General features: G+C 45.5%; 1 protein-coding gene across 1 annotated transcript; it reads right to left on the bottom strand.

Annotated features, from left to right (window-relative positions):
* Window positions 1–5089: 5089 nt before the first annotated feature.
* Window positions 5090–8220, bottom strand: LOC123369556 (olfactory receptor 1052-like). The gene is made up of 3 exons (XM_045015269.1): window positions 8127–8220; window positions 6835–6898; window positions 5090–6288 (listed from the first exon to the last, which is right to left on the bottom strand). Exon 3 carries the CDS (start codon window positions 6215–6217, stop codon window positions 5279–5281), a length of 939 nt encoding a protein of 312 aa, XP_044871204.1. The 5' UTR covers window positions 6218–6288; window positions 6835–6898; window positions 8127–8220; the 3' UTR covers window positions 5090–5278.
* Window positions 8221–13478: the final 5258 nt, after the last annotated feature.

Below are 13478 nucleotides of genomic sequence, written 5' to 3'. Positions count from 1 at the left end.
CTCAGGACTAAGTGATTGGGCAATAAAATGGCAAATGAATATTAATATGGATAAATGTAAAGGAATTCACACTGGAAAAAATAACTCCAACTATACATACAATATGCACAATATGATGGGGGCTAATTTAGCTACAACTAATCAGGAGATAGATCTTGGAGTCATCATGGATAGTTCTCTGAACATGTCCACGCAGTGTGCAGCGGCGGTCAAAAAAGCAAACAGGATGTTAGGAATCATTAAAAAAGGGATAGAGAATAAGACAGAATATGTTCTTTACCTTATATAAATCCATGATACGCCCACGTCTTGAATACTGTGTACAGATGTGGTCTCCTCATCTTGGGTGAAAGCCATTTGGTCCCGGTGACTTGTTAAATTTATCAATTAGTTCAAAAACCTCCTCTAGTGACACTTAAAAAGGATATACTGGCATTAGAAAAGGTTCATATTAGGGGTTTGGAATGGGTCCCATATGAGAAGAGATTAAAGAGGCTAGGACTTTTCAGCTTGGAAAAGAGGAGATTAAGGAGGGATGTGATAGAGGTGTATAAAATTATGAGTGGTTTGGAGAAAGTGAATAAGGAAAAGTTATTTACTTGTTCCCATAATATAAAAACTAGGGGACCCCAAATGAAATTAATGGGCAGCACGTTTAAAACAAATAAAAAGAAGTTTTTCTTCACACAGCACACAGTCAACCTGTGGAACTCCTTGCCTGAAGAGGTTGTGAAGGCTAGGACTATAACATGGAGAACTGGATAAATTCATGGAGGTTAAGTCCATTAATGGCTATGAGCCAGGATGGGTAAAGAATGGTGTCCCTAGCCTCTGTTTGTCAGAGGGTGGAGATGGATGGCAGGAGAGAGATCACCTGATCATTACTTGTTAGGTTCACTCACTCCAGGGCACCTGGCATTGGCCACTGTCAGTAGACAGGATACTGGGCTAGATGGACCTTTGGTCTGACCCGGTACGGCCGTTCTTATGTTCTCATGTTCTTATGAGTATTGTTCATTATTATATTGTTATTATTATTAATTTGTTTGTATTCCAACAAAGTCTGCAGGGCCCAACTGAGATCAGTGGACAAAACCTGAGGAAGTCTCACAGGTCCAGAAAGTGAGAATGATTTTATAAACTGGTGGCTAGGGACATTCACCTAGAGAGTGAGATGTTCAACTTCACGTCTCAGCAAATCAGGTGACAGTTCCAAAGGGGTTTTGTGACCCAACCCATCACTTAGAATTTAGGAATAAAATTAGAAATAAAATTGCTAAACAATGTGTGTGTGTGTGGGGGGGGAGGATAGGACAAGAAATGATGGACTTCAATTGCAGCAAGGGGGGTTTAGGTTGGATATTAGGAAAAACATCTCAACCGTGAGGGTGGTGAAGTACTGGAATAACTTGCCTAGGAAGGTTGTGGAATCTCCACCACTGGAGATTTTTAAGAGCAGGTTAGACAAACACCTGTCTGGGATGGTTTAGATAATACTCAGTTGTGCTGTTACTGCAGGGGATTGGAATAGACGACCTCTTGAGGTCCCTTCCAGTCCTATGAATCTATGATCTCACAAGGAACCCTCCCTGTACTGGGAGGAGGGGGGGATGCCAGCCTGAGCATGGGGCGGGGCAAGGGACACACACCTGCCTACACTTGATATTCAGCTTCACTGTACCCCCCACCACATGCACATACAGAGTGCCCAATGCACACTAAATGCACACACACACACAATGCCCACTACACATAACACACACAGTGCCCACTGCACACCAAACACACACACACACACACAGAGTTCCCACAATACATACACACATACACACAGCCTGACACTGACACTGAGCTTGGTCAGAATGCAGAATAATCTCTACTGGGAAGCCGTGACAGCTTCTCACTTGCCTAAACAAAAAGAAGGACCGAAGGGGATTCTGCTGCCCTGGCAGGGAGATAGGACTAGATTTCCCAATTATCTTTTCCATCGGCAGCTTCTCTGAGGCCTGGTTTATGCTTAAAAAAATAGATCAACAGAGCTCCGTCACACAGGGGGTGAGGGGAATTTTTCACACCCTGTGCTACTGCCCCCTGGAGACGTGGATTTACTGCATCGAAGGAAAAACCCTTCCATCAATGTGGAAAGCATCTACACTACGGCACTGCTACACACCATAGCTGAGTCAATGTAATGACTTTAGTATAGACCAGGGGTAGGCAACCTATGGCACGTGCCAAAGGCGGCACAGGAGCTGATTTTCAGTGACACTCGCACTGCCCGGGTCCTGGCCACCAGTCAGGGGGGCTCTGCATTTTAATTTAATTTTAAATTAAACTTCTTAAACATTTTAAAAACCTTATTTACTTTACATACAATAGTTTAGTTATATATTATAGACTTATAGAAAGAGACCTTCTAAAAATGTTAAAATGTATTACTGGCGCGCGAAATCTTAAATCTGAGTGACTAAATGAAGACTCGGCACAGCACTTCTGAAAGGTTGCCGACCTCTGGTATAGACATTCCCTGAATCAATGAGGGAGTTTTCCCCTTCCTGTTAAAGCTATTTCTCTCTCCTTTTCCAATCACTCTTCTCTCTCCCTTTGTAAAGCTCTTTCCTCCTTTTGATAGGTAAATATGTTCAGAAAAGTTGAAATTTCTCCTCTCAGGATAATTCCTTCCTTCCCCTCCCATGAACAGCTCACTGTCATTTCAATTAAAGGCTGAAGTGCTCTGAAACTGACTTGTTTGTCCATGACTTGGTGGTACCTCTTTGTTTTTCCTCCCTTCACTTACAATGAGTTGAAGACGGACGCAGTACCTGCTCAGAACCCTAAAATCAGAAGCGTTGTTTCCCTCAATGTTTCCCTCAATACCTCTGGAGGTGCGTCCTGGGATGACTTTGAGACTTGATCCCTGGAGCATCTTTGCTCCCAGGACAACAGGTGTGCACAGTACATGCAATTAATGTTGTTGCCATGTCTTTCCTTGTGGAAATGGAACACAGTGGGCCAGAGAATCAGCTTGTTTGGATCACTGTCTCTCCCGTGAGGTCTTTTGAATATGATACGAAACAGAGGTGACTAATCCACTTCATATATTGGTCAGCGATCCTAAAATATTTTAAAGTAATTTCCCAGGGTTGGGACACAAAAGTATCTAGAAATGGGTGAAATTCTTCTGGAGAAATAATTTACTGTAAAAAACAATGCCTTTGGGGTTGATCTGAAACTATTCACAAATGTGTTACAAAGTCTCCTAATAGCCTTGTCCCAAAACAATGTTTGTGGGGGAGGAGGATTTAGGCACCGGTGGCAAAGCAGCCACCAGTAGGAGGTGGTGATGCTCCCTCGCTTTGTAATTTTTATCTCAATAGTCAGGGTTTTCACTGGTGAGGTGTGAGATCCAGGTTCAATTCTCCCTTCTGTCCAGTGCTGAGCAAAGATGTGCACTTTGGTTTCCTGTATTTACAGAAAGCATCCCAGCCACTGAGTGATGTGCTCTTCCAGTCTGGGTTGCTCTCAATCTCTCCTTTCAAAGTTGTCCTATGGTGGATGACTAGTTATATAACCATTGGAACGCAGACATGAAGTTGAGCAAGTTGGTGCCCTGAACCACTTGTCTGTAGAGTCATTCTCTCTTTCTGGCCCTGTGATTCTTCCCATGTTTTATCCGCAATGCAACAGCTTCAACAGGGGAGACTGAGGCCATATCTACACTAATGGCTAAATCGGGACAACTGCGATAGATGAAATGGTGTTGATTGAGCATGTCTGGAGAAGACATGCTAAATCGATGGGAGAGGTCTCACCTGTTGAAGTCTGTACTCCAGCTCCCACAGACACTATGTTCCATCATGGATCTTTCTCAGGGCTGGGCTACACTAACGCTGTCGGTTGATGTATGTTACACTCCTTCAGTTACATAACTCTCCTGGTGACATAGCACGGTGTGGACACCACTGTAAGTCAGACTAACTTAGTCAACTTGAAGTAGCGTAACTGAGATCAATTTACAGCTGTAGAGTAGACCAGTCCTGAGAGCAATGCGGGACAGAACAGAGCCCAGTCGTCAGGGTACTGTCCGGCAATGTGGTAGACCCACTTTCAAATGGCTTCTCCCCATCAGACAGAGGGGGAATTGACCTGTATCTCCCACATCCCACGGGAGTGATCTAATCACTGGGATAAAGTCTACAAGGGATGCAGCGCCATTACTGCCTCTTCCATTCCTTCCATTTTGTCAGTGTGGCCCTACATTGTCTTTGCTTTTACATCAAATAGTATCCAGGAAGGAAAGGACATGTTCCATTTCTGGTCATGCTAAATATTTCCTTCAACCCTACAGGACATTTTTGTCAATGTTTTCAATTTGCCCAACATTTAGGGAATTTTCAGATTTGGTTCAGGTTGAACTGAATTTGTTTTTCAATTTTTTGTAACCACCCATGAATTCAAAAATCAGCTATTGGCCCAGCTCTATCCATTTCTCACCCACTGTAACCTGAGCTGTACAATTCCCAGAATCCCTATTCTTCAGAGTCCATAATACTTTGCCGCAGAACGAAGAGTAACAACTCACAGCTAACCTGCTCCTGTGTCTGATATGACTTTTTCTTTCTGGTTCATTTATATAGTAGAGAAAACTGAAGCTTTCCATATTATTTTGTATTCAGTTCAGTGCAGATTCTCACAGAGGATGCACACACACCATGCTCTCTTTTGGAAATGTTACCCTTGTTCTTACTTTATTTGTTGCTCCCTTAACTTAAAAGAAAGATGGAAATCAGCGTTCTCCTCCACATGCATGGATAAAAACAGGTGACAAATCTCTACAACAACCCCATAGGGGACATAAAGGGCTGCAGAGGATCAGGAGGGTGTGCAAAACGCCTTATGGTTCAGCCTTAGAAATCACACACTTCATACTTGCAACTGCATAACAAAACCAAACCCACTACCAAGCAGAGGGAGATAGATTAGATGCCCCCCTCTTCTTTCCCAATACAAATAGGTCTGTGCTTTCGAAGCACATCACATATATTCACCCATGTGAAACAGGCGCCTCCTGGAATTTTGCTGGGGTAATCACCTAATAAAGCCCTGATTTTAGGTGGGGCCTGCAGGCCGTATTGGAATACAAACAGATTAATAATAATAACAATACAATAATAAACAATACTCCAAAGGGCTCTGTGAAATTACATTGCAATGGGCTGGGAATTGAATTCACCTGTTTCCACTCCCCATCACTAAACCAGTACAGAGTTAAACAGATTCAGGAATTGGTTAGGAGTTTATTCATTGCTCTCCTCACGGCGTCCTTCACCTCCTTGTTCCTCAGGCTGTAGATGAGGGGGTTCAGCATGGGGATCACCAGCGTGTAAAACACTGAGGCTACTTTGTCTGTGTCCATGGAATAGCTGGAGGGGGGACGTAAATACACGAACAAGAGGGTGCCATAAAACAGGACCACCACAGTCAAGTGGAAAGAGCAGGTGGAGAAGGCTTTGCGCCGGCCCTCGGTGGAGCGGATCTGCAGGATGGTGGAGATGATATAGACATAGGAGAGGAGGACAGGCACAAAACTGCCCACTGTAAAGAGGCAGGTGAAAACAAACATCACAATCTCATTGATGCGGGTGTCAGAACAGGAAAGCACCAACAGTGCAGGGATGTCACAGAAGAAATGCCTGACGATGTTGGAGCTGCAGAATGACAGCCGAAATATAAAATTCGTGTATATCACTGAATCCACCATCCCCACAGCGAACACCCCAGCCACCAGCTGTTTACAAAGCTGCCTGGACATGGTGACCGTATAGAGCAGCGGGTTACAGATGGCCACATAACGGTCATATGCCATCACAGCCAGCAAGAGGATCTCAGCATCTGCAAAAGCGATAGAGAGACACATTTGCACAGCACAGACAGTGTAAGAAATGCTTTTCCTCTCGGCTAAGAAATTCAGCAGCAACTTAGGGGAAATTATTGAGGAAAAGCAGAGGTCACAGAAAGACAAAATACTGAGGAAAAAGTACATGGGGGTGTGGAGCTGTGGATCACTCATGATTAACAAGATCATCCCCCCATTCCCCACCAGGGTGACACCATAAATCAGTAGGATCACCACAAAGAGGGGAACCTGCAGCTCCGGACGATCTGTCAGTCCTGAGAGAATGAACTCAGTCACCTCCGAGTGATTTCCCATTTCCATCTCCTCTGAACACAGATCAGGCAGCTACAGAGATGTGGGCAAGTGGATGGTGCAGAAAACCTGTCCCTTCTCTGTAATGAAGTGAGTGAAAATAAACAGAGATCAATTTCTTAATGGACATCAGTACCCGCTCAGGGAAGGGCTTAGTTCACAGAGGCAGATGTTCACAGTTGGTCATTCAGGTGCTCGATAAGATGCACACACTGTGCAAATACAATGACCCGTAGGTTAATCATGCCCCACACACAAACATTCCTGTTCACTAATCCAAACAGCAAACAGTGATTGTTACTCTGCTCTGAGAGAATCAGTTTGAAGAGATTTTTTCTTACCTAAAGAAGGGGTGAGAGTAGAGGAGTGTCAATCTTTCTATCCTCTTTGGGCAAGGGGAGCTCTGTGGCTTGGCATGTCGGGTTGGGGTAAAGTTGCTTACTGTGCTAATTAAGCTTTTTGGCCTTTACTTTAGCCTGTATGAAAACCCAGAGACACAATGGAAAGCACTGGCTTCAGTGACTATGTAATTGCCTATTTTTTCCAACCAAGGAGGTCGCTCCTTTAGCTGAGGGGATAGGAGTTGGGGCTGAGGCTTTTAGTGCTGGAGGTCTTGAATTCAATACCTGCTGATCCCCATGGTGTCCACGTGTGTGTGTGACTGTAATTCAGGACAACCACACGTACCTGCTGAGAAGAGAGAGAGACATGTGGTGGCGTTTCTCCAGCAGCAGAAACTGCCAGTTTGGAGCATTCGGGAAGTTTTATACTGAGATGTGTGATAGAAGCAACTGGGAATACCTGAGCTCAGAGAGGCATAATGCCTAATTAATGGGTTCAGTGAACCAAAGCCACATTGGTGCCCTGGGGATTAATTTGATCTACTCTTTCTTACTGTGTTCTGAAATGATGCAATTTCTACCAGAGATACAGAGTATGAGGTTAGGGATATATTTCATCCTGCTGTTCTCAGTGCAAGTTGGGTAGAACGGATCAGGGCTGCCCAGAGGGGGGGCAAGTGGGGCAATTTGCCCCAGGCCCTGGGCCCAGCAGGGGCCCCCACCAGAGTTTTTTGGGGCCCCTGGAGTGGGGTCCTTCACTCGCTCCGGGGTCCCCGGAAAACTCTCACGGGGCCCGGGCCTCCGGAGCTTCTTCCCTCCCGGTCTTTGCTGGCTGGGGGTCCTTCCTCTCCGGGACAGAAGGACCCCCCGCCGCCGAAGCGGGACCCGCCACCGGAGTGCATCCAGGTCTTCGGCGGTAATTCGGCGGCGGGGGCGAGGGGGTCCTTCCGTTCCGGGACCCGCCGCTGAAGCGCCTCGAAGACCCGCGGTGGGGGCTGCACTTCAGCGGCGGGTCCCGCTTCGGCGGTAAGTCGGCAGCAGGGGGTCCCCGCCGTGGGTCTTTGGGGCACTTTGGCGGCGGGTCCCGGAATGGAAGGACACCCCCCCGCCAATTTACCGCCGAAGCGGGGGCCCCCGGAATCCTCTGGGCAGCCCTGGAATGGATCCACAAAGGGTTTTGGGTTTTTTTGTTGTGAAGACCGAATTCTTTTTCTAAGAACTTAATATTTTGACTCGGAAATACCACGGGGTGCCTCAGATACCACACACCACCAATCTCTTCCATGGGCCAGGCTCCCCGGCTGGACCACATCGCCCAGGATGCATGTTGGTCTCTCCTCTTGCTGAACTGCCCTGGAAGTTCACCAGAGTCCCACAGCCATGGCTTGGGGAGGAGGAGAGTTTCGTATTTTGATGGAAAGCTGATAATTTCCAGGGGAAAAATAATTTTATGGTAAAAATAGTTGATTGAAAATCCAATTTCCCATAAAAAAAACTTCAGAAGAAAAACATTCAACCAGCCTTAGCAACAAATTTGGATTCAAAGGGACAGAAAGTTTGAAACAGGTGAAACATACTAATTGTTTGCAGCTGTAGCTGTTATCTTCTGAGTCATTCCTGGCTTCAGAATCACCTCATTGTCCTGGGACCAAAAGGTGGAATGTAAAACCTGTAAGACATGTAAGAGTACTCCAGATTATCTAGCTATTTACAGCATGCCAATCACCATGGTATCCTTTTTCCTCCTGAGCTTCTCTGGTCATCACGTAGTCTCCATAAATCAAAATGAGTGAACCTATCTTTCCTACTTTGCAAGGGAAGGTCATAGGATACCACAGTGATCAAAAATTTGGTTCTTTAAATAAATGTAAAAAATAAAATATCAGAATAACCTATGAATAAACAAAATGCAGCTGTTGCTTAACATTGTATGTAACAAAAGGTATAAATGCTGCTGTAATTGTTTACCTAAAAAAGCAAAAACTGTTTAGCTCTCTCCCTCCATGCAATTACTAAAAATAATAAAGTATCTAATTTACTGCACTCAAGCAAAAAGTAAAAACTATGTTTTTCTCCAACACTTACTAGGTTATTCCCCAAAGTAGCAAAGATAGGTTCATGCATTGTGCTCGATGGAGACCACATGATGACCAAAGGAGCTCAGGAGGAGACCACAGCATGCTACGGACTTCTGCAGTTCAAAAAACTATCCCTCTTGCATGCACATTATCTGCACACAGAGCTCAGCTGTAAGATGCTAAATAAATCTATGAGTCAACTAGAAATAGTCATGCTCTCATCGCAAACATTAATACAATTTTTTTGATAATGTATGTGATGTTATAAGATGACACTCTATCATGCTATTAATACATGTTCCAAACTGAGACTGGCAAACTGGTCTGTCTCAAACAAAGAAATGTGTGCTCTGCTTAATTTTGTATCTAAACAATAACCAGACCCATCAAGCAGGAAGGGAAACAAAGGAAGCCCAAAAAAGGTGAGGAAAAAGCAGCAGGGAACATCCTTCTACATAGAGCTTTTGTCTTCTGGTAACCAGGTGGAAATGGTTCTCCAAGGGGGGATAGGGCTATAAAAAGAAGAGGCTGACATCCCAAGGTACCACCCCCCATCTGCCTGCCCATTGATTCACTGCATCTGAAGGGAAAAGGAAGCAGCCATTGGACTGGGAGATGGGTCCTGACCTAAGAAGTTTGGTCAGTAAGACTGCTGAAAGCATGTGGTGAGGAAACTTCTGCTTTGAATTTCACATCATTTGTTAACTTAGGCACAAGTTGCACTGTAGCTTTATTTTTCTTGTAACCATGTCTGATGTCTATGCCTCCTTATTTACACTCACTTAAAATCTATCTGTGTAGTCATTTAACTTTGTTTTATTGTTATATCTAATCCAGTGTGTTTACATAGAAGAGTCTGAGAAGCTAAGTTGCATGTATGTCAGTGCTGTTACAGAAATAATGGACAATGTAACTTGTATTGCCAAGGAGAGGACTGGGCAGCACAGGACGTACATTTCTGGAGGGAAATCGAAGACTGGGGAGTGTGTTGGGGTCCCCCTGCAGTATAACTAAGGGTGATGAGAGCCTGAGTGTAACCCAACTATTCCTGGCCAGGCTGCAGTTACACACACATGCTCAGGGTGTGATTTGCCTGCTAGACGGTTGTTTGTGAGTGGCCCAGGTGGAAGCCACTTCAGGAAGGCTTTGCAAGGTTGCAGGCAGGTGTGGCATGGCTCCTGATTAGTCTGGGTTGGACTCTGGTATGTCACAGCCACCAACCTAGAAACTATCCCAGTAACACCAAAGGTGTGGTGCTGACTGACAGTAGTGTTTGATTGACCTGAAAGGGTGAGGTCACCACAGGGATGGGCCCATGCACTGATCCATGGCTGCAGATACACAAGGACATTGTGGTCATCACCTCCCTCCAAGGAGATCCATGGGAGGCCCAGTGATGACTCTTCCCTTCTTCATTATGGTAGCAGAAATTGTCCCCCAGGGGTGTGCAGGCTTGGCTGGTATTATCAGTGGTCCAGGGCAAGTCGGTGCCTCCTTTGCCTAAGTGGTGCCAACCTGTGAGGCATTGCAGGGTTGATTGTATTAGGAGGAAAAATTGAAGATCCAAATCAGCTCTATTCTTTGGTATTGTTGCCGGCTCAAAGAGCCCGAGGCGGAGCAACAGCAGGTTCGTTGCCCGGTGTGCGTCACACTAATTATCACACCAGGGTGGAGAAGCAAAACCAGGTTTATTTGAGCCCAAATATGGTGCCAGGGAGAAAAGCATTCTCAAATCCTGCACACCCTCGCGCAGGCGGGATCCCAGCATTTATACCCCCCTTGTTTGTGTAAGCCTTTTGTTCGGTTTTCCCCCTCACCCCTCCCTTCCCAGCAGCAGCAGCTACATTAGGCATTACATTTCAGCGTGTTAGAAAAGGTTCTCATCCACAAGCTTATCTCTGGCCTTCACAGAACAGCACAGACACATGAAGCCTTTTCTCCCCCTCTCTCCCGCCTTCTCACTACTATTGCTAGTTTAAGCGGAACTGCAGCTATCTGCTAAAAAGCTGACTCTTACAAATTCTGCTTCTAGGCTGTTAGCATGCAGACTGGTTAAAGTTCACAGCATGTAAGAACTTTGGTTCACTTCAGGCCCAAAGTCACAACTTTGGTTTACTCAGGCCTAGTGACACCAACAGTATAATCCCATGGGGGAGGGGTTACAAAGAATGTACGCAAAGTCCCACTTCCCTGAACACCAGTAGAAACAACCAACAGCCAGCAATCTCTGTATTCAGAAACTCCCAAGTCTGTCACTCCAGGTCTGTGCCCAGGAAACACTATGCCCCTACTTCCTCTAGGAGTCACAACTCCTCCTCCTGGCTTCTTGGCCTCCTGTGACCCAAGGGTGCCTTGGACAGTCTTCATTAAAAATGCCAAGGTCAGGGTAGGCAAAAGGAGGATATTCCCCAAACTGGTGGTTAAAACTGAAGATCTCTGCAGCATCTATGCAGATGCTGCAACAAAATATCTCCAAGCGTGCCAGCTCACTCCTGATTCTTTTGTTAATTTTATTTCCTATAACGTATAGTCCGTGAAACAGAGCGTGATGTTGCACCCCATAACACTTTCTAGAAATATGCTTATGAGTATAAATATGATATAACTGAAATATGTTTTATGCTAGATATGCCATGTAACAAATCTCCGCAAAGGTTATGATTTACTGGATATACTCATCCTATTTTTATGCATGTATCATTTTTATATTCGAAGTTATGAATATTGGCTCTGCACTTGTTTGATTTTAAGTAGCCTCAGAGAAGCATTTGTTCAGCTTCTTGAGCAAAGACTATTCTCAGTAACCGTCCAATCAAGAAACACTTAAGCTAACAATGAACTTTGAGAGATACCAATCCACATCTGAGCTTTCCTGGGAATGTGGCGTCAGCCTGTAAGGAACTGAGTCATGCATGGACATGTGACTTGCCCATGTGACTCCAAAACTCCATCTTGGATCTGGATTCTGCAGGAAGGGGGTTTCCACACACAGAAGAGACCCTATATAAGCCCCCGGGGAAACCCTCCATTTAGTCTTCAGCTGGCACAAAGGATAGCCTCTGCACGCCAAGGAGATGTCTGAAAGAAACTGAAACAAAGGACAGTAACTACAGGAGTGTGAGTGATCGCTGGACCCAAACTAGGAGGAAGTCTAGTCTGTGAAAGATGCTTATTGGAACATCTCTGAGGGCGAGATTTACCTGCATTTAGTTTTTACTGTATTAGGCTTAGACTTGCGTGTTCTATTTTATTTTGTTTGGTAATTTACTTCGTTCTGTCTGTTATTACTTGGAACCACTTAAATCCTACTTTTTGTATTTAATTAATCCCCTTTTTACATATAAATTAAGCTAGTGCATGTATTAATAGCTGGCGGGGTGCATACGGCTGAGCATCTCTCTCTATCAGTGTTATAGAGGGAAAACAATTTACGAGTTTACCCTGTATAAGCTTTATACAGGGTAAAACAGATTTATTTGTGGTTTGGACGACATTGGGAGCTGGGTATCTGAGTGCTGGAGACAGGAGCCCTTCTTAAGCTGTTTTCAGTTAAGCCTGCAGCTTGTGCGGAACGTGGTTCAGACTTGGATCTGTGTTTGCAGCAGGCAATTTTGTCTGACTCAAACAAGGCAAAGTACTGAAGTCCCAAGCTGGCGGGGAAAACAGTCTTAGAGGTAGTCTCAGGGCATCGGGTTGCAGCCCCAAAGGGGTTTCTGTGACCCAGCCCATGACAGTGGCGAAGTCGAGCCGGATCTGTGCACAGCTGAGTGCTCTGAGACACTAGGAGTGATTTTAAGTGAGGTTTGGGTGTGGTGGGTGGAGAACAGACAACGTGGTTACTGGTTTGTTATTTTCTGATTGCTTATTTCGGGTAAGGGAAATAGTGACAGAAAAATAAGCAAAATAATAAGAGTGAAGATCAGAAGAAGCTAGAACTGCACAAGTTGCAGACTGTAGCCTGATTTCAGCTGTAAACTCACAATATTCGTTTACTTTGTCAATTTTAATTTAATTTAATTATTAGGCTCGCCAATCACGAGTGCAGAGATTTCTGTGGTCAGGAGGGACCTGATCCAAGAGAACGATTTGTTGCCAGAGAAAATGGCAGAATTAGAACTGGTGGGAGGTTACAAAGTCCTCGCACCTTTAGCTAAGGTACACCTGGGAAGTGGTGATTTGCAGGCTGAGCAGTCTGTTGGCACAGTGGCACACAATTTTGCACCGTTTCTGCTGGGGAATGATTTATTTGATGTGGCAGAATCTGTCCCAGGTTGGTTAACAAGGAGAAGGAATCTTGTGCTAAAAGCTCTTCCTTTGCTTCTATCAAATCTATAGTCCCCACTGGAGGGTGTTGCTGCAAGTTTACCAATCCCTTCTAGTGAGCTCCATGTACCATGAGTGCACAGGTCAGCGCAGTGGGCCCTCCAAGCCCTAGGCTCTTCTTGGTGGGTTCGCCGTCCCTTGGTGGTTCCCCTCCAACACTTCGCCTTCTGAGAGCCTTGGGTGCTTTAATGCTCTGCTTACAACTTCTCATCCCCAGCCTCTGGCCCTGCTCTCAGGCTGCCTGCTACTTGTCCTCCTCTTCCACAGCCAGCTCCCAGGCTGCTGCCTCTGGCCGGCCACTGCCCACTCTCAGCAGCTCGCTGGCTGACCCTGATCCTCTTCTGCCCTCTGGGTGTCACTGCCTTTCCTGTTCACACGGACCCCTCTACTGTCACAATGCGGAACGTGGGTAAGACCGTGCTCTCTGGTGGTCATACCAGATCCCCTCCCAGAATGAGCTGTGGCCCAATCCTTTTTCTCCAGCTAATTCTGGAGTGGGGTGGGCGGTGGGGCCTGACCATGAGCCAG

This window comes from Mauremys mutica, chromosome 4 (genome assembly GCF_020497125.1).
Source record: "Mauremys mutica isolate MM-2020 ecotype Southern chromosome 4, ASM2049712v1, whole genome shotgun sequence".
In the NCBI taxonomy this organism is placed as follows: domain Eukaryota; kingdom Metazoa; phylum Chordata; order Testudines; family Geoemydidae; genus Mauremys; species Mauremys mutica.
This window is presented reverse-complemented; position numbering and strand designations above follow the sequence as displayed.

Excerpts from the sequence above, each read along its gene's own strand:
- LOC123369556 (XM_045015269.1), bottom strand. The coding sequence starts at position 6,217 with ATGGAAATGGGAAATCACTCGGAGGTGACTGAGTTCATTCTCTCAGGA.